A 20,135-nucleotide genomic window follows, 5' to 3' on the forward strand; every position below is an offset into this window, starting at 1 on the left:
TGCCGATTTACTAATACCCATAACTGCTTTAGCTTTGCGCTTCCCCATTCGCACTGACGACAAGCATTTTCTCTATGCAGAAGATGACGATCCCATTTGTGCGGTATAATTTTCTATCATTCATCGTGGTGTTCATCATCTTCATCCTCATGGGATGTGCCATATACGCCAAGTGCTTCAACTGGCAGGGTGGTAGCGTTACATGCGATATCCTACTGCGCTTCTTTCGACGAACGAAGAATGCACCGGATGACGTCGAGAACGCAATTGCCCAGACGCCTGTCACAACAACTGTTGGGGTGAGCTTCCATCCAGGTGCAAGTGATGGAGACGGTGGCTCGTATGCAACCACTGTTCCAGTATCGAGATCGATGTACACCTCTGCCATGAGCGGCGTTCCAATTACTTATTCAGCCAGCCAGCATTATACAACAGAGCTCGCAAGTCAACGTTACAGCGTTGCTCATCGATGAAACATGAGTGCACAAGAAAGAAATGTTGTCCCAACGTAGCGCTGTCGGGACTTCTTGATTATTTACAGCTAAACGTTGAAGTCCTGTTAAGAGCCTCGCTCTATGGCGTGGCCCGCAGGGACAATTATTTATGATCGTGCTCACTTCCTATCTTAGCCTTCCGTGTTCCACGATTGTGCCTTGATAATCTCCGAGCCTGTGGCTCCATCAATATGACAACATCCTTTCTTGGTCAGGGTAAAGGGACTCGGAAGACATAATAATTGCTTTCTGTCGCCAGCACTGAGGAAGATCGAGTATGTTCGCATCGGCCAAGAACAATACAAGTCATTGTTGGAGGTTGGACTTACTTTTGACATTTCTTTGGATAAAGAAATCGGGATCCTGATCCTCATATACTTGCTCCAGACCGAGACCTTCCGCTATGGTTCCATCGCACGAAACTCCTCTTTCAGCAAGGGGCCTTCGACTTGCAACTGCTGCCATTTTTCACACTTCTTCACGGCGACATCACGAGGGCCACGAATGTCAAGGGCCGTCATCATCGTGTTTCTCGAAGGATGCCGTTTGTGGAGCTTTCAACAATGCCGGTTGAAGATGTCTAGGCAGCACATTCGTAATGTTTATGGGAGATATATTAAAAGGAGACATCGCAATCTCCTAGGCCTTCGATCTTGTCGCTGCTGGTCGTTAGCATATATCTGTTCTCGCACGTCGTCGAGGAGCATCATTATGAGCCTCTAAAATACCACCTCGTTTAACGTGCCGGATGAGTGTGAAGGTGAGCGAGATGAGTGCCAAGGTGAGAGGGAGGTGACTGGTTATGAAGGCGGCACGGCTGGGGGTGAGCGGCACGTGAACTCCGAGCAGCTTTTACTTCTCTTCAAGTGCCAAACCAATGCCTAAGCCATCTTCCTAGCCATCTACGTGGCTACGTACGTTGCGTGAACTCGCAACGAACTCGTCGAGATTTTCAAGTAGAGGCTCCAGGAAAATAAATACTCGTTTTAATCAATATACAATTTGTGACCTTAATGTTACTATATACTATCAGACGTTTTCTCGCCCTCGTGCTCACCTGACAATGCACTAGCATCAACAGCTTCTTCTGCCTTCTTCCTAGTCCCCAGTCAAAACCAGTCGACACATCACTCCTCGCCCGCTATTCTTCCACATCGAACTCCTCTCCAACGCCAAGCAAGTCCAGCATCCTCTTCACACTCAGCTGTACCATGTCATTGATACTCTGTGGCCGAGTGTAGAAAGCCATGACAGGGGGCATCACCACGGCGCCAGCCTCGCTGAGCTTGAGCATGTTTTCGAGATGTATGGAGCTCAGAGGAGTCTCTCTGGCAACGAGGACCAGTCTTCTCCGCTCCTTCAGCGTCACGCTTGCTGCTCGCGTGATGAGATCGGCGTCGTACCTAATTCGAATGGAGGCAAGGGTTTTCATGCTGCATGGAACAATGATCATGCCATCGGGTCGGAACGAGCCTGAGGAGAGCGAAGCTGAGACGTCCCTTGGTGAGTAGCTGTAGTCGGCTAACGACGCCAAGTATGACGATCGGTCATCGGGAGCGTTGAGCTCGTATTTCAATGTCGCCACCGCCCAGGTGGAGAGGATGCGATGTGTTTCGATATTGACTCGGCGCAAGTGTTGCAAGAGAGCAACCGCGAGTGGTGAACCTGTAGCGCCAGTCACAGCGACTACAATGCGTTTTTTGCGCCTCGCTGGCGGGATGCTTTTGGTTGTAGATTGTTGCCAAAAAGATCGTGTAGTATTTAAAGTCCTCTTATGGCACACCGTCAATGGATTCTATGTTGTTCGACCCTCCCCCCAACATAGTATACCGAAACCATACTTTGACCTTGAAGAATATTTCAAGTTCTGTCTCAACACACGACTCATTTGTTGACACATAGGTACAGACCAGAGTTGAAGCATTTTTGTTGGCGTTGTTGGATTACTTGCCAGACAGGTCGAAGGGCCCTTTTCATTCCCACCCCGGGTTATCGACCAGCAACGCCATTGACGTACTGCGGATTGCTGAAGACCACTCGTGATAATAGTTTTGCCTGATTGAATCTTACCCATCTCGTCAATCCTGAGCCTTGATGAAACGCTAGTAGTGATGCATATTGAAAGGTTGACTACGAGGCTGCGGGATGACTCTCTCTTGGCATTCCCGATTGGGGACCACCCTAAATACTCAGCGACAAGGAGACACAAGACGAAAGGGCGTCCTGTTTATTGTGCGTGGCGCGGAGACAGACGCAGTTTCTGTCACTGCACTCATTACCATGGCCAGAACTTCTTTGCTACCCTCAATGCGATCGTTGAGACCCAGGCCGAGAACCTTCCACACATATTTGACGACAATGGAGCAAGACCGAGCACGAGGCTGGCTCATAGCGACAGGAAGCCGGCTCCCCATCTCGATTTCCGTTCCTTCGTCGATGAGCTCCGCTCTGACAATGACCTGGCAGATATCAACGCCGAAGTTGACCCTCACCTTGAAGTAGCAGCTATCATTAGACGTGCGTACGAAGTTCGTTCCAAGGCGCCACTGTTCAACAACGTCAGAGGCGCCAGAGATGGACTCTTTCGCATCCTCGGGGCACCAGGAGGACTTTCGCATGATTCAAAGTATCCTTACAAGTGTCTGGCCCGCCACCTCAGTCTTCCACCAACTGCTCGTCTGAACGATGTCATTGACAGAATGCTTTCGGCCAAGGGAGCAGCACCAATTCCTCCAGTTCATGTCTCCGATGGACCGTGTAAAGAAGTCAAGATATTCGGTGACGATATTGACCTCACACGTCTTCCAGTGCCCCTTCTCAACAAAGCCGATGGCGGGAATTACATCCAAACTTTGGGAATCAACATAGCGTTAGGAGCACCGCCTATCGCAGTGATGGCAGCGAGTATGCCATTACCCCAGGGAGTATCCGAAGCAGAGTACGTGGGATCGCTTTGCGGATCGCCTCTCGAATTAGTCAAATGTGAGACGAATGACATGTGCGTGCCTGTGAACAGTGAAATTGTACTGGAGGGCACCATTTCGGTCAAAGATCGATGCAAAGAAGGTCCGTTTGGTGAAATACAAGGGTATAGCTTCTTGGATGAGAATTCTTTGCAGCCATTGTACAAAGTTTCGGCGATCACTCATCGAAAGAACCCGATTCTTCCAGTTTGCGTGCCAGGACGAGCTACTGGGCCAGACAAGACGCACACAATGATAGGCACTCTTGCGGCCGCGGAGATCAAGCATCTGTTGCAGCAGGATGGGCTTCCTGTCATGAATGTCTTCACCCCGTTCGAGTCGCAGGTCATCTGGGCGGCCGTTCAGATTGATCGAGCTAAATTGGCAAAACTCAGCACCAATGCCAACGAACTCTGCAACAAGATTAGGAATATGGTGTTCCGCCATAAAATGTGGTATGCAGATCCACCGTTTACTCATCGTCGGCGATGACATCGACCCATTCAGATTCGAAGACGTCACATGGGCGTTTGCTTCGCGATGCAGACCTAGTCTCGATGAATTCCATTTCGAAGACGTGCCGGCTTATCCGTTGGTATCCTCCATGTCCCATGGCATTGGGACTAAAGTGACGGGCGGAAAAGTGGTAGGGAATTGCCTGTTGCCTAGCAAGTACAAGGGTGAGCAGGGCTGGGTTACCTGCGATTTCGAAAACGGGTATCTTGACGACCTCAAGAAAAGAGTGCTGTTGAGATGGGCAGAATTTGGATTATAGTTGGCACAGTGGACTTAGTGGGTCAATCAGCTCTCTTCTCTTACCCGGATCAGATTAGAGACTGATGAAACGATGGGAAAAAATGGAGCACACCGATTTTAATAGACAGATAGGTACTTTATCGTTGAGACGTGGCTTATAGAGATGTGGCTTATAATTTCTGGATCCTAGGCAATTGTCTGATCCAGTAAGCTGCAAGATTTTGTTGGGATATGTGTACAGTTCAAAGTCGAGCTGATGATCCGAAACCCAATATGATGGGGTACTAATCTAATCCTGCCGAATGTTCGTGGCTGGTACTGTCCTTTTACTTTTATGGTCTTTCATGTAGTAGGGTCCTGTAGACAGCTGGCATGCACTTAGCTCTTGTGCTGAAGGGTTGCCATAGATTGGGATCACTATTTGAGATGCTTTGACCTGGATCCTTCATGCAAACTCTGGCCATTCTGACAGTACGTTTGGAGTACATGGTATGGAGCTCAAGGAGATAGATATGCCGGCGTTGTAGCTGGACATTTATTGTGACAGTCGTAAGATTTATATGGCAGAAGTGGAAGCTTCCGTAAATGAAGTCTCACCGGTTCCCAGTGGACCTTTCATTGGAGCCGGCGGCTCTCCTCGCCGCATGTTGCTGTAAGACGTCAAGCCAATTGCTCTGCATCACCGGGTGCAGCCAGACCTCGTCTCTTGCCTCGTCTCCATCTCTGACAACAGATAAATCCGGGCTGGGCGTCCTCCTGGGACTGTTATAATATGAAGGTGGTCGTGTGCTTCGACTGGGATATCTGTCGAGGCTGGGTCTGCCCAGGGCAGAGATAGTCTCGCCTGTTGGAATGGACGTTAGGTCGGTCAGGCGCGTGCTCGGAATTGATATGACGGAGGAATTTGGCGAAATCGATGGCGGAAGGCTGTTGCTTTCATCCTCATCTTCTGTGACATAGTCGTCATATGCAAAGACGTCAAAGTCCGCTGCATTTTTCTCGTCAATCGTTATCAGAGGATGATGTGCTATATCTCCATATTCTGGCGGACTATCCTGGTATCGCCGGGACTGCGGGCGTGAACGAGGGCGGCTGACGGTGGCATTGTGCTGCTGAACTGCGGAGACTATGCGGGCATGGCGAATTTCTGCTTCAGCCTTTTCGGAGACAGATTGAGATGCACAGCAAGAAAACAAAGACGTGAAAAATGCCATTATTGCATTCAGTAACTATCCCATGATAGAGTTACATTGAACCTCAACCAGGATACGGAGCGCTATCAAGAGACCCGGGATCTGAGTGAGGGTGTCAGGTGGAATATGTACTCCAGACCCTTGGCTGGGTAAGAATCAGGCGTTCCCCTTGGCCGCCCAGCCCCGCAAGGCAGACATGATTCCTGCCATTCCACTGGCTGCTACCTGTCGCTGCACCAAACACTGTCAGCGTGATCACGTGCCAAATCACAACATATTCTATGCCAAGTTCCGTTCCCTGCCAGTGCTTTCGTCCATGTTTGTGTTCTGTTCTCAATAGCCATTATTCTTTCAGACATGCAGTGCGACGAATGTGACATTCAATCCACCCACAGGCGCACCGGCGAGCCTGGCGACGCTTCGTCTGAATTCCTGTGCCAATAGAAGGTCGCGTGCCTCGAGCACTTCCTTGTCCAAATCGATGCTAATTTCAAATGTGCCGACGAATGCCTTGCGGAACTTATTGACGTCGTAAACTTCAGCATCCTCGAATTCAGTTGGTCCTGAACTTTGATGGTCAGTAGACGAATATGCCTGCACCATCAATGTCGCAACTGGAAATTGTTGAGGCGCAATGAGGTCAAGGGTCAAGACACTTCTCCATTTGGCTGGTCGCATTGTCTGTTGCATGGACGCGTGTACACCTATGATGAGATCTGCAAATGGACGCGTGTGATGTCTCTGACAAGAGTGTTCGGAAATGACTTTCTTGCACGAAATCTTGTCGATCTTTCTCGTGAAGTCGGGGTGGATTGATGTCAAGAAGGATCGGAGACAAGGAGCTGAGCAAAAGCCAAAGTTCTTCGTCTTTTGGAGGAGATCGACGCATTCTTGGGAAATTTGCTTGTTGACAAGAGCGACTCCAGGGCATTGTTTCTTGTGAAAGGAGAGGCACTTGCTACCGGCGGTTAGATGGTTGGCGGCGGTGCCTGCGTCGGCTCTGCAGACAACGAAATTCTTTCGGCCAGCGGATGGCAGGGCGAAAAATAGGATCCGCTCTCTGACCTCTGGTGGCAGGCCAGGAAGCGTTGGCTCGGGGGCCACGCGCGCGTCTTGCTTCGTCATCATCGCTGCGGATCGTAGATGATTATCTGCAAGAAGATCGGTGCGTCGCGGTGTGGTGCGCAGAGAAGCAAACTGCACTTAAGATACTGTGGCCTGAATGACAATCTTGGCGAAAACCGTCAATTCACGAACAGGTAGGTGATGAGGGCGGGCACTTGAGTGTCAAAGGATGAGAGTAAACTGTATAGATAGTGGTGCGTAGTTGTTGGCCTGAAGTTATTCTCTTCACGTACCACGTTGACTCAAGCGGCTTCCTCGCTGTGGATATAGCTTTGGCGTTGTGTGCAATGAGTTCCTGTATATCACACGTGGTCACCCGCCTCAAATGTTGACGCTCATGGACTTGACTTAAGCCCCAACAATATCCGCCACTGATCTTAGTCTTGAGTATGCTTTATATCGACGCTATCGCACTTGGTGGTCGTGGTTCGTTTGCATCAAGTAGATGTAGCGCTCCATAATGTAGTCGTTGGAAGCGTGCGGCCTCATGGTCTTGGTGTAGGCACAGATAGAGCCAGATTATCAAAGGAGAACTCTTGGCAGATTTTCATCGTCTCAAGATGCAAGATCCTTCTGCAAGGCTTCCTTCAGTGGTTCCAGTCCATCGATCATAGCTTCCAGCTTCTCGTCCATTTTCTTCAGCTCATCCTTCTTCCGAGTGTTCTCCTTGACCAAAGCGTCCTTGATCTTGACCAGGGCCAGTCTCTCCTGCTCCATTTTCTCCCGCTCCTGTTTTTCATGTTCAATCCTCAGTGGCATGAGTTCCTGCTCTGAAAGGTCCGCTTGTTCTGGAAAGAGTGAGAGGTATTCGTCCAGTGGATGGAGAGGTAGATGTGTGTATGCATGGCTACAATATGTCAGTGATTGTCCAGAAATCCGGGTAAACTGCAGTCTTACTCATAGCCTTCACAAGCCCCTATCTCACCCATCAAGTGTCTTTGCTCGTAGTACAGATTCTGTAGTTGCAATAACAATCGATCCACCTCTTGTCTTGCTTCTGCAGTCTCTTGCTTGGTTGTTCGTGCACCAAAGGCGGCTTTACGACTCTGACCTCGCAATTTAGCCAGGTATGCGTTGAGCACTTTTTGTTGCTGAGAGAGTTCGAGCTTTGTCTCTAATGACGGGTCTTGTCCTACAGGGTGTTCTTGAAGCCATGCTAAGGCAGATGATGTTTGAGCCAAGGTTGCTTGTGAGGTTTGCAGTAACGGTCGAAGACTAGGGTCTGAGATGAGGTTCTCGATTGCCATGATGATCTGCTGCTCAAGCACAAACACGCAGAAGATTGCGGCAATAGGTTGTGCGGTTTTTTGGGGTGGAATTATTTGATGTTTGGATTCGCAACGTCGCAGTCGCAGGAACTCATGATGGACGTGGTGGCACATCAGCCAATCGGAAAATCAGTTTCTCCGCACTTTTCATAGGCGCCTGAGGCACTCGGAGTTTCCTTCTCCCCATTGAATATTTTATCCATCCTTTGCTAAGGCTTACGATCAAAATGTCGCCAGATAGAGGCCTCCAAGCAAATATGTCTGATTCAGAGAATCTAACATCGCCACTGGAGTCGTTGTCGCTTGCCGAAAAGACCGAGGGCAAGAAAGATATTACTGAAACAGCCGTCGAGGACTCTATTCCTGCTCATCTTTCCCATGACCCTGCAAAAAACGCAAAAACGTCAGATCCATTTCAATTTGGACAGCGATATCTGTCCGAATTCGATGATGTTTTCACATTTAATGCGTGGGATCATGTAGTGCCAGATGAAGGCCATTACGAATACTGTGAGACTCAATATGCTGCACAACGTGCAACTCCAGTCTCCGATTTTGATCGCAAGCGCTTCAATGAGCATCCAGAAAAGTGGTGGGATCTATTCTACAAGCAAAAGACTAGTACATTCTTCAAGGATCGGAAATGGTTGTCCCAAGAATTTCCCGTCCTAAAAGATCTGACAGACGCGGACGCCGGTCCAAAAGTAATTCTAGAAGTTGGGGCAGGAGCCGGCAATACTGCCTTTCCAATATTGCGAATGAACCAAAATCCTCACCTGAAGCTATATGCCGTAGACTACAGCAAGAAAGCTGTTGAGACTATGAGAGGAGTTGAAGAATATTCGCAATGCAACGGTATCATGTCGGCCGACGTCTGGGATGCAGCTGGTGGACCTTTACCGCCTGGTGTGGAAGAAGGATCGGTCGATGTGATCATCATGATCTTTATCTTCTCAGCTCTCAATCCTAAACAGTGGGAACAAACTGTCTGTAACATTCATCGGCTACTCAAACCAGGCGGAGAAGTGTTATTCAGAGATTACGGCCGAGGCGATCTTGCACAAGTCCGATTCAAAGCCGGTAGATGGATGGAAGAGAATTTCTATGTTCGTGGAGACGGCACTAGAGTATATTTCTTTGAGCAAGCAGAATTGGAGAGCATCTGGGGCGAGAGATTCACGATCAAGGATCTTGATGTGGACAGGCGACTGATCGTCAACCGGCAACGGCGAATCAAGATGTACCGATGTTGGATCCAAGGGCGGTTTTGCAAGAGAGAGATCTCGCTCTGAACGTGAACTTTTCTATTTCTCAGATCTAGGCCATTCGAGTCCCTTGAACAATAGCGCCGTCAATCCCACGATGGAAAACTCCCTGACCCTTGCGAGGCACCGGGAGGGGGTCGTCGTTCCCCCACCACCAATGGAAGGTCATCTTGAAGGCGTGTGCTCAAGACGCCTTCAGCCGGAACTCATGACAGGACCTGAATGGTTGCATCCTGAGAGGATGAGCGCTGCACATGTCAAAGACAAGCGATTGAAGATTGCGAAGTGTGGAGGAAGTCAACATTCATCTTCTCACTGATGGCCAATGAGGTCATGGTGACTTGGCATGTGAAGAGTACGCTGACGGAGGATTGGCGGTTCGAAGATTGTGGGAGACTGACGAGGCTCGCCAAGGCTTTCACCACTTCCGATACGTTCTTCCGGCTCCGCATTCCCAATTTCTTCCGCTTTTTGAGTCCTGAGTCCTGAGTCCTGAGTCTTGACGTTCTACCGAGAACTTGTCCAACTTCAACAACCTTCATACCCTTCAAAGCTGTCAGCCCGCCCACTTCGTCTTTCATACCTCTCTTCTACCCCACCTAAGTCGTTCCTCCAAAGTTCCTTGTTCCTGCCTCCCCTCTAAACTATTGTATATACCAATCACCGAACATTTTGCACCCTCTCATCCTCTCGCATCTCATTCACGTCGAGTCCTGCGCCACACCAATTTCCGGCTCTTGAGCAACGTTTAACCAGCACTTGTCTCTGTTGACAGCCAATTCTACCGCATCGTCTGCTGCGGCATATTATGTGAACCCAGAAATGACCTGCACCGCTCCCTCGGTTACAATCGAGGCTTCCGCTATAAGCGATGGATTAAGCTCCTCCTGTGATGATGAACGCACCGCACTCCTGAGACGCGGACGACGTCATTCCTACGATATCAGCCGTACGAGGCAGTCAAGCATATGCAGTGCCGATGCTGTTTTCATGAGGGTGGATATCTTCCTCACCGAGCTCAGGAGAAGATTGGATGGACTAGAGAAATACCGTCAGGACAGTGTTGTGCAATTTGATGCCTCGCTTGAGCGTGCTTACCATGCATTAAGAGATGTTTGCGACTCATGCTCACCTTATCACTCAGGCGAGCATCTTTGGGGGGCAGCACGCCAACGCGCTTCCATTCTGGTCGATACGCTCGAAAGCCGCTATAACGAGGCTTTACAAACGAGAGAATCTCTCGAACACAAAGCACAAGCAAGTCTGAAGTTGTTAGAAACATATCTGGCGGAACTCGAGGCACGCGCACATACGCGTAAAAGACAACTGATAGATTCAGGTTGGAAGACTGTGGATCATTCATTGGTTGCCACTCGGGAAATTATCGAAGAGGGCTACGACAAGGCTATTCAGGCAAGACACCTCCTAGCGAATTCAATCGCTCACGCCTTAAATCGAGCTGCCGAAACAAGGCTGATTCACTATAACGATCTACCGATACCTTGGAGAATTAATCCGCACATCCAACGGGGCTATCGTTTCAATAAAACCAAAGTCGAGTGCGTCGCCTCCATGTTTCGACCCTCTAACGAGACTGTCAATATCTGGTCTCATGCAATTGGCTTAGTTATGGTTCTCACTATCGCATTTTATTATTATCCTTCATCGGCGACATTCCCTCTATCGTCGAAATGGGACGTCTTGATAGCAGCGTGCTTCTTTGCTGCTGCATGCAAATGCTTAATATGCTCAACCATGTGGCATACGATGAATAGTATCGCTGACAAATGTCTTCTTGAGCGATTTGCATGCGTCGATTATACCGGTATCTCCTTTTTGGTTGCCGCGAGCATTTTAAGCACCGAGTGGACCGCATTTTATTGTGAACCGGTGTCCCGAGCAATATACATGACACTGACAGTTGTACTCGGCATAGCTGGTGTTATTTTACCATGGCGAGAGAGCTTCAACCGATCTGACATGGCATGGGCTCGCGTGGCTTTTTATGTCAGCCTTGCAACCACCGGATTTGCACCAGTTCTTCAATTGAACCTTACCCGCGGCGCGGCTTGGACATTTTACTTCTATGCTCCAGTGACCAAGAGTGTCATGGTTTATCTAACTGGAGCCATTATTTATGCAAGCCAGGTACCAGAGAAGTGGTGGCCCGGTCTGTTCGACTACGCAGGCGGCAGTCATAACATTTGGCATCTTGCAGTTTTAGGAGGCATTTTGTTTCATTATACAGCCATGATGGAATTTTTCCAAGGCGCTTTCCAAAGAGCCGAGAGTGGCGGTTGTTGCATCAGTTAGCAGGCGAGTTTAGACAGGCAAATTTTTCTGTTCGCATAAACATTGGAGTCGGGTCAGTGGTCGCCTCTAACAGTCGCCTGGACACTTGGGCATAGATGGCAGTCGGTGGGTTTGCATGCTTGGATAATGCATTGTCTGGTTTGGTCCAGCTACATATGATAGATGTAAAGCGTCCTGCAGGAACTTTGATACCTACCTAAGATGGAGTACGGGTTTGGAGTACTTATTAGTGTTTATCACATAACTCGTTTACCTACCTAGTAGTTCCACCCTGGCAAGGCTCCCTTCTCGTCTTGCAAATATGGAGAAACATGTGCTCGTACATCGCAATGTTTGACTGGCGCCGAGAGCCCCCACGCTCCGTGCCTCGCGTATATTTCTGGCTTTCCAATGGGGACTTCCGCCCGTAACGTCCTGCCATCAACTTTGCGACCGCACTCGCTACTCAGCTCGTGCCTCTCAACACCATGTGACCGTACACGTATACCGAGTACCGTGCTCCGCGGCCAGATTAAAAATGGGCCAATGGAAGGGCCAAATCTTGCAAGCCACAATGTCGGCAAATCAGTGGTAGCTTATTCAAGGATGGCCATGCATACACGATGAACTTCAAAAACAAAGGCAGGTTGTTATTCAGGCTCCCGCTTTTATCCCCTCCGTGAACTATCCTCACGCCATATTCGACACCGGAAGAAAGAGTTATATTGCTGAGGCTTTGGGAATGTCTAGCTATATTTCCAGCTTAGTACACAGAATTCCTACTGAGACTGAGTTTACATCTCAAGGCAAACTTCTACAATGGCAGCTCCAGCTTCAGTCCATCATGATCACTCTCAGCCACAAGTAATCCCACCGGGCCGCATAGCCGAATTCATGGCTTTTCTCAAGTCAATGCGCAACTTCAAAGGCGATCTCAGCACCGTCTCCGCCCCCATTTTCATTCTCGGTCCAACCTCGCTGACCGAGTATGTGTCGTACTGGTGTGAACAAGCCTCTCTGTTCGTCGCTCCAGCTAGTCAATCAACCCCAGAACTTCGCGCTTTGGCCGTTCTCAAATGGTACCTTTCGACTCTCCGCGGCCAGTATGGACGACGAGAGGGGATCGGCATCGCGACCGGCCCGATCGCCGCAGGGCGAAAGGGACCTGGAAGGAAGAAGCCTCTGAACCCCATCTTGGGGGAAATCTTCAAGGGCCACTGGGACGATGAATATGGGAGCGGAAGAACAGAATTGATTGCCGAGCAAGTCAGCCACCAACCACCTGTGACGGCCTATCATATCAGGAATCTGCAGCACCAGATCCGCCTTGAGGGTTACCATCTTCAGAAAACATACTTTTGCGGCATGCCACATATCGAGAAGATCGGGCATGTCATGCTCTCCCTCGATCAGTATGACGAGTCATATGTAATGACAATGCCGGATTTGCACCTCAAAGGCTTGCTGCCACCACCCCCGTATCCTGAGCTTGACCGTAAGACCTTCATCGCCGGTAACAACGGACTCACAGCAGAGATCGACTTCTTTGGTCGAGGCTGGATTAGAGGCAAAAGGAATTCCTTCCGCGCGAAATTATTTTATCGAGACAAACCTAAAGACATCCTCTACCGCATCGAGGGACAATGGCAGGATGTGTCTTTTACTGTCTTCAATGCTTCAGGGGGAAAGCTCGAGAACTTCAATACTGATGGCGTTCATGAAATCACCCCAATAACCGTTGCGCCGATCTCAGAGCAATCGCCTCTAGAGTCTCGGCGGGTATGGCAGCACGTCGCGAATGGTATTGTGAAAGGAGACTTGGCCACAGCGGCGATGGAGAAGAACAAATTGGAAGAGGAGCAGCGAGCACTCAGGCTGAAGGAGAGCACGACAGGAGATCCATGGGAACCGAGCTTCTTTCGAGCAGCAAAAGATTGGAAGGAGGCGGAAGGGCTGCTGAGGAGCGTCGGGGTGAAAATGGCGAGCGAGGAGACTAGAGGTGTCTGGCGATGGGTCGGAGGTGAGCATGGACAGCAGGACAGATTCCCTTAGTCTTGATACCTCGATCAACAAGCTTCAGAGTGGGTAGGGAAACGGATACTTTTGAGACGCCATCAAACTTATGTTTATGAAAGGAGAATTGACATCTGCCCCCAAGGCCCTATTCCCATCCCTCCGGACCTGATCAGAAAGGGCCCGATTGGCTAAGGAATTTGCAAAACACCGGCTGGCTCCACCTAGAACAGAGAGACGGTGGCATCAGAAGAGCTACAATTGATTTTAGAAAGATACCAGGGTAACTTTATGTCAAAGTTGAGAATAGTTACATATCCACCCTCTACGTAGGTTACTCGAGAACGAAAAACCCAATTGTGATATACAGCTTAGTTATAGAGCGTGAGCAAAGGCCGCTTGAACTCGGGCTGAACAGCTAAACCTGCCTCTCAGCTGGGCACCTATTTCAGCCCCTGCCTTTCCGCAGCTGCCTCCGCTCCTGGACCCAAAATGGTTGATTTAACAGGTCAACGAAGAGCCGCCTAGAGTACTTATTTGCTCGGAACTGTTCTAACAGCTGGTCATTTCTTGCGATACTTGGTAGTTCCGAGCGAGACCGCCTATTTTTTGTATACAGCCTATGTCGAAGAGCTATACGGAGTATGCTGAACTGTAAGATGAAGGTGAAACTCACTCCGACCTATCCATCGTGCCTAAATATATCTCAGGTCTTCAATTGTCTGAGAATTCTTTAACCACTGGCACGCCCTCATAGACCCAATAATGCGCCGAGGACCTCACATTTGCTGCTCGTCTCAGTCTCAATCGCATACACTCAAATGTTCTGGGGAGCTTTCTTTGGCTCACGTCGGGGAAAGCCCCTGACTCTGAGCAGGACAGATACGGGTTTCTCAGCGCTTAGTAGTGTATCGGCATTTGCTTCAATTTCCGGTATGCCGTTGTTATCCCGTGCTTTCTCTCCGCGACCATTACGTGGTGAGCTCTTATTCTTTTTGTAGGATTAGAACACATCATTATCACTCCCCGATTCTCTATCGCGGTTGGACTTCTCTCCGTGGCCCTGGCCGGTACCATCTAGCTTGTCTCTAGATTCCTCTTTAGCCTTAAAGGTCTCACCCGCTTGCGATAGTCACTCCTTTTACTGTGCGCAAGGGCCTCTCTTAAGAGTATATTAAGTGGAGATCACGTGAAGAGATGCCCTAGTTTCTGCGTTATTCCAACACGATCGCACATCAAGTTTGATCTATTATGCCATGCATTGTAGAGGATAGAAACTATTATAGCATATAACACTACGAGGCATCAATGAAAGACGCTGGCCTGATAAGACCAAAAAACGAAAAAAAGTCTGCACCTAGAGGTTTATCCTCATGGACCACAGCGGAGAACCACCGGAAGCACATAAGCCTCCCCGCAAAAAGATAATTTCTCCTCCGGGTGGGCTCGAACCACCAACCTCCTGATTAACAGTCAGACGCGCTAGCCAATCTGTGACTGTGTGTTAGTTGCAATTCACTGCCAACCGATTCTTGCATCGAAACTTACTGCGCCACAGAGGAATAGTTCCTGGTATGATTGTTGACACGAACTTCGATAATATTTTATATATAAGTATTGGTTCGAACGCTTCTGCTTCTGTATAGCTTCCGTCTTGGCATGACGTCTTATCTAATCTAGCGCCAATCTGGTAAACCACCGAGATTTACTGAAGACGTCAACTGCCAGAAGGCGAACAATAAATTTTGTATGTTAGATAAAGATTGCCCATCTTCCTGGCAAATCGGCTGCCGTTTGATCAGCGCAATTTTCACAGGGGCCGCTGCCGCGAAGCATCAGCTGCCTCCCATGGCCACGAGATGACGCAGCCATCACAGCTAACCACCTCGCGCTCTTATCCCCCTTAACAAGCACTTTGAACTATGCATTCGGGCAATGGATCGTTCTCCCGCCCGCTTTGAGGGGCCCATTCCCATATTACAACAGCTGTGGAAACTCCCATACCAACCTTTGCTTCGTCAGTCTGTCGGTCAAGGATTCCATGTCCACAAGGTGGAGCCACATGTGCTGCTCATAGGGCCTGATGTAAGCCGCGGTATCTGTGAACGCTCTGGAACGGTGATGGGCCACCGTGATCGTTTTAAGTGTTCAATATGAACCCTAGCAACTTTTACAGATAGTTGAAACCAATTCAAGCGAGCTCCCAGGTATTCTGCTCAACTATGAACTGGAGAGATACATCTGGGTTCGTAAGATAGCGGCCCCCCGATCAGAGACTAGGTCAATGGGAAGACGACCCGCCGGTGTCAGTTCGAACGCTAGGTCATCACCGTCTCGGACGCGGGTTTTACATTCTAAGGTCTTTGCATTTATCGGTAAGCCCTGGTAGATATAGATCCATTCCGGGCTAACCGTAGAGGGATCTATGTCACCATACATGGGAAGACTGATTGTCCACCCAAAGTCGCTGACCGTGAATACATGGCCATCTTTACTATCTCCCCGGCGGAGAAAAAGATCCGATCCGACAAGAAGACGACATTTAGGAGAGAGATAGTTATCTTTATGGCTAGGGAACAAGCGACCGCACTATCAATGGAATCGGCCCCGATGGCAGCTCTCAAGTGCTAGCAACTCTGCCTGCGGAAGTCGCCGGCATTGTGGCTTGAGACATTGATATCAACGGGCGATACTGGATTACGGCACAAGTGCGGAATTGCTACCGAATCGATCTTGCCCCTGGGTCCAGCAGCTACGCCCAGGTCATCGAGTCCGGCAACACCAATCTCGCCACCAGTTTCAGTATCATCGACTGGGTCGCACTGGCCAATGTGAATAATTACCTATACGCCGTAACTTCAGAAAACTCCCAGACTCAGACATACCTCATGCAATTTGACAAGACCACCAAGCTGTTTACCATTATTGCAAGCTACGCTCCATCGCAGGCAATACCTAGTGTGCTGGGTATTCGACCGCAGACTGGAACATATACGCTTCGGAAAACACCTCCGGTCAGATATGACAATTTCCCATAAACCGAGGAGCCCCGTCACTTCAAACCCAGGGCAACCCGACAAGCGTCAATGACGGGCCTAGATGTGCTTATAACGGAGCGCCTATTACATCGTGATCCCGGCGTGTCATTCATGCATCTGTCGACGCGCGGCCTGGACAAAGCTTCATCTAAGTCTGTCAGGCATACTTATCACTCACCACGGCAGGCCCTCATGGTCGAAGTCTCCCTGCCCCTAGAAAGGTTGCTCGTTGTTAAGCAGCAGACCAGGACATAGTTGAGCGCAACGTCTCTGTCTGTACTACAAGATCCCATTATCACGGAAAAGTGTGTTTGCTTTTGAGTTTTCGGAGAAAGCAACGCCTTCACCGGGGCTGCCGAAAAAAGATCGCGAATCCTCCGGTGGAAGAGGCAAGCAGGGAGCAGGAGAACCACTGATCCATTGACTACGGAGTATGGAGTACAAAGTCTAGGTACATAGGTAGTAGGTAATTTTGCTAGTTTCATAGTGCCCTCAACAATCATTTTTACGTTCCCCTACTCGCAGCTTCAGAAAGGGGCCACGAGAAGACCGTACAGATACTGATTGAACCAGGGGCGGAGGTGGACGACCTTAATCGTGCTCTCTCAAGAGATTCACGCCATGGCCTCGAAAACGCTAGCCAGTTGTTGGTTGGGCAAGGAGCGGACGTAGGTCATTGCCGCATACTTCCTTATACGCAGCATCACAGGCTGGTCACGAGAATATTGCACAAACGTTGATCCAACAGAATGTAGAAGAAGTGGACGAAAATACTTCGAGAAGACCTATATAGATGTGCCCTTGCGGTGGTATCATTTGCGGAGGTGTCGAAGGTACGCTGACCACTGCAACCTCTGACTTCACCCCAATTGATGAACCAGTTACCAGACTAAAATTGTGAATCCTGTAGATTCCGCATTTAATTTTGGGAGCAGGCCAGATACTGGTAATAAGAGCCTCTAGATATCTTTAACTAGACCGCATTGCATGATCCAAGAGGATGCTGGTTTCAGTATTCATCTGATCCATGAAACTATGCTCCAACTACGAGCGGGAGTGAGATCTCACAAGCGAACCCACAACCTGAGAATACGTATTAGACGAGCGGCGAACCGTCCAAAGTCTACCATTTGAACAGTTTTACATAAGTCCGCTGCTGGATCGAAAGGAAGTCCGACGGGAATTCCTCGCCACCCAGTCTATACATAATTCAAGCCTCTATATCCAACATGAACTTTACAGACAGCCGTCGAATACGAACGTGGTCTGGGACCTCGCTTGCAGCCGCCACCAGGGGGTTGATGTTGGAGGATTTGGACTGTGCAATTGTACAGGCCAATCGATACCAGGCAAGTCAGCGTAGATGAGATTTCTGTCTTCTTCTACTCTATGGTCACCGTTCTGATTTATATAGAAAATCACTAGGCAAACAACCTCCTGGAGCCAATTTTCCATGATTCCAAAGCATTCCAGAGGCTGTAGCACTTACGCGTTTATCGTCGTCATGAGGTTGCCTGTGCCACTGACTTTAGTGCTTTATCTTGTTAGCGCGTTACGTGTTTGAGGTTTAGTGTGCACTAGTCACCTTGGCGCCAACAGTTGAAAAGACGACCAGATCTCTGGAAATGCCTCAGGGTTGCTTGCTCCTCCAGATCAATGGCCATCTCCGCTACACGGGCAGTGAGTAGCGAGTCCCAGATGCCTTCCTTGCGACTGCAGATTTCCAAGAGATGGAGAACTTGGTGCTGTATTTGCGCATCTCGGCAGTGGGCGCAGACGATGAATAATGAGTAGATGATACCGAGGCCAACTGAGGATGTGGGTTTGATGATAGGGCTAGCGTCATGACTGAGTGTTTGGCTGATACTTCTCCTATCCGGTACCTCTGAGAGAGTGTCTAGCTTGCCGTCGACGTTGCAGCTGATCCTAGATTTGCTAGGCATGGATGACCGTAGACTCTAGAACAAAAGTGGTGCATATCAGTGACCCTGACCCTCTAGATAGTAATGAATCGGCATCAAATGAGGTATCCTTTCGACGCGGAGATGATGTATACTCTACCCTGCTTCTAGTTTGAGGGATGCAATGCAGACTTGAAACACTCAGGTTGATGAATCTAGCAGCTGCGCTTGTTACGCTCGGAATTCGGACTCAAACGTATCTACTGGATTCTCGTAGGACGCAAAACTAAAGCTCAGCGTGATAGTAAGAGTTGTCCTGTGTATCTGAAGCAATAGAAGCGCCGGATTGTCTCCAATAAACGCAGATCGCATGAGATCAGGGCTTGCCGTTAACAAGGATCCGAAATCCGCAGACCAACTTTCAACTGTTTCTGTCAATTCTCTCACCCTTTACGTCAACACAGCTTTCCTGTCGTTTGTGGTGTTGACAGCCCGAGTAGAATAATCAAAGCACTCAAGGTGGGCACTTCGAATGATCTCTAGCCTTGTCATGGCTTCTTCAAGAGAGGAGAATCCAGCCAAGATTCTGATAGGGGTTTCCAGAAATCTTTCAGAGTCAGCACACGCTTCTCCACGATCCCCGATCTCTAGAACCTGCGTTTCTATAGTACGAAACGACCAGTTCATGGCCTGAAAAGCACCAGGAGATGCTCTAGTGACCCGTCCTCCGACGACTAGTCCATGTAGTAGCTTCAGCCCAGAATTCAAATGCGTTAATGCTAATGAGTAATGTCCTTGTAGACTCTCGAAAGAAGCGAAGAGAAGGCAGGTTCGCAGTGCTACATTAGTAGCTTCAGGTGATTTAGCGACATCAAGCCGCACAACCTCCCGGATAGCCTTACCGTATTGCTGCATTGAAAACTCGAGCTTGTCTAGATGGCTGATCTCGCTTCTCATAGTGTTCGTGCAAAGAGCTTCATGCGACTACCGCGTGCAAGGTTGCTTTCTCATAGTGCGTCTCGCGTGTCATAGATGACCACGCTTCGCTGGAGAAAGGACCTCCCATCTCGGGCGCGGTACGCAGGCGGAAAATTGAAGAGAGCGAGCCTCTTGTGGAGCCACATATGGTTGAGAGCTTGGATATTCCGGAAACAATGCGACATATCTAATTATCCTCAGCTGATCAGTGGTCAGCCTCTGCTTCTTTTCATTGGTCCCATATACTCATTTCCGGCGACCTCTGACACAATGTTGGCAAACTTGGTGCTCCTCATCGCACTTCAGATGTCGAGTCCTAATCGACAATATCAGCGAGCGGCGGCTTGGGGGGTTCGATGTCATACTTGCAGGTCACACACCCCGACCTCACTCTGCTCGTCCCCTGACGAGACTTCGCACTCGTAATAACCATTCCAAATAGGGGTATCGTTACAACTGGAGCGGCTTGCGAAGCACCTTGAATATGGAATCTATCAGAGACTTGCTCAGCATACCCATGAGCAGAGTCTCTCCTACGAGAAATAGTGCCAAATTTTAAGGAAAGGCTGATTCGAGGCAGCTTGCTTTCAGGCCTACCATAGGGACCCAGGACCCATTGCTCTATCAGGGGTAATATTTCCGTCGCTTCTGCGCCTAAATCTTCTTGCTCAAACGTGTTAGTATTATACGACGGTGCATTAGCAGCCGCTTAAAGAATATCGCCCTCGAACCAGAAATTGTGGAGAACAGCCCCATCTAGAAAATGTGAAATTCAGAGACTGAGAACCGTCTAGGTTGCGGCCGCTCCGTGAATCGCCAGGCTAAGAAGAGCAAAAGTAATACTGTAAT

At 49.2% G+C, this 20,135-nt stretch overlaps 8 protein-coding genes across 8 annotated transcripts; 4 read left to right on the forward strand and 4 right to left on the reverse strand.

The window, feature by feature from the left end:
• Window positions 1–1,635: 1,635 nt before the first annotated feature.
• On the reverse strand, window positions 1,636–1,926 carry A1O9_00917 (3-octaprenyl-4-hydroxybenzoate carboxy-lyase UbiX; the record flags this gene model as incomplete). Its single annotated transcript, XM_013410079.1, has 1 exon — window positions 1,636–1,926. The coding sequence occupies one exon, from the start codon at window positions 1,924–1,926 to the stop codon at window positions 1,636–1,638; it is 291 nt and encodes a 96-aa protein (XP_013265533.1).
• A 679-nt stretch (window positions 1,927–2,605) lies between these two features.
• A1O9_00918 (uncharacterized protein) lies at window positions 2,606–4,232 on the forward strand (the record flags this gene model as incomplete). The annotated part of the gene is made up of 2 exons (XM_013410080.1): window positions 2,606–3,892; window positions 3,921–4,232. 2 exons carry the CDS (start codon window positions 2,606–2,608, stop codon window positions 4,230–4,232), a joined length of 1,599 nt encoding a protein of 532 aa, XP_013265534.1.
• Window positions 4,233–4,806: 574 nt separating this feature from the next.
• A1O9_00919 (uncharacterized protein) lies at window positions 4,807–5,427 on the reverse strand (the record flags this gene model as incomplete). The annotated part of the gene is made up of 1 exon (XM_013410081.1): window positions 4,807–5,427. One exon carries the CDS (start codon window positions 5,425–5,427, stop codon window positions 4,807–4,809), a length of 621 nt encoding a protein of 206 aa, XP_013265535.1.
• Window positions 5,428–5,757: 330 nt separating this feature from the next.
• On the reverse strand, window positions 5,758–6,531 carry A1O9_00920 (uncharacterized protein; the record flags this gene model as incomplete). Its single annotated transcript, XM_013410082.1, has 1 exon — window positions 5,758–6,531. The coding sequence occupies one exon, from the start codon at window positions 6,529–6,531 to the stop codon at window positions 5,758–5,760; it is 774 nt and encodes a 257-aa protein (XP_013265536.1).
• A 555-nt stretch (window positions 6,532–7,086) lies between these two features.
• On the reverse strand, window positions 7,087–7,778 carry A1O9_00921 (uncharacterized protein; the record flags this gene model as incomplete). The annotated part of the gene is made up of 2 exons (XM_013410083.1): window positions 7,087–7,378; window positions 7,429–7,778. The coding sequence occupies 2 exons, from the start codon at window positions 7,776–7,778 to the stop codon at window positions 7,087–7,089; spliced, it is 642 nt and encodes a 213-aa protein (XP_013265537.1).
• Window positions 7,779–8,056: 278 nt separating this feature from the next.
• On the forward strand, window positions 8,057–9,091 carry A1O9_00922 (uncharacterized protein; the record flags this gene model as incomplete). The annotated part of the gene is made up of 1 exon (XM_013410084.1): window positions 8,057–9,091. The coding sequence occupies one exon, from the start codon at window positions 8,057–8,059 to the stop codon at window positions 9,089–9,091; it is 1,035 nt and encodes a 344-aa protein (XP_013265538.1).
• Window positions 9,092–9,886: 795 nt separating this feature from the next.
• On the forward strand, window positions 9,887–11,377 carry A1O9_00923 (uncharacterized protein; the record flags this gene model as incomplete). The annotated part of the gene is made up of 1 exon (XM_013410085.1): window positions 9,887–11,377. One exon carries the CDS (start codon window positions 9,887–9,889, stop codon window positions 11,375–11,377), a length of 1,491 nt encoding a protein of 496 aa, XP_013265539.1.
• A 798-nt stretch (window positions 11,378–12,175) lies between these two features.
• On the forward strand, window positions 12,176–13,408 carry A1O9_00924 (uncharacterized protein; the record flags this gene model as incomplete). Its single annotated transcript, XM_013410086.1, has 1 exon — window positions 12,176–13,408. The coding sequence occupies one exon, from the start codon at window positions 12,176–12,178 to the stop codon at window positions 13,406–13,408; it is 1,233 nt and encodes a 410-aa protein (XP_013265540.1).
• Between the last annotated feature and the right edge of the window lie 6,727 nt (window positions 13,409–20,135).

Source organism: Exophiala aquamarina (assembly GCF_000709125.1).
Source record: "Exophiala aquamarina CBS 119918 chromosome Unknown aczIA-supercont1.1, whole genome shotgun sequence".
Lineage (NCBI taxonomy): Eukaryota > Fungi > Ascomycota > Eurotiomycetes > Chaetothyriales > Herpotrichiellaceae > Exophiala > Exophiala aquamarina.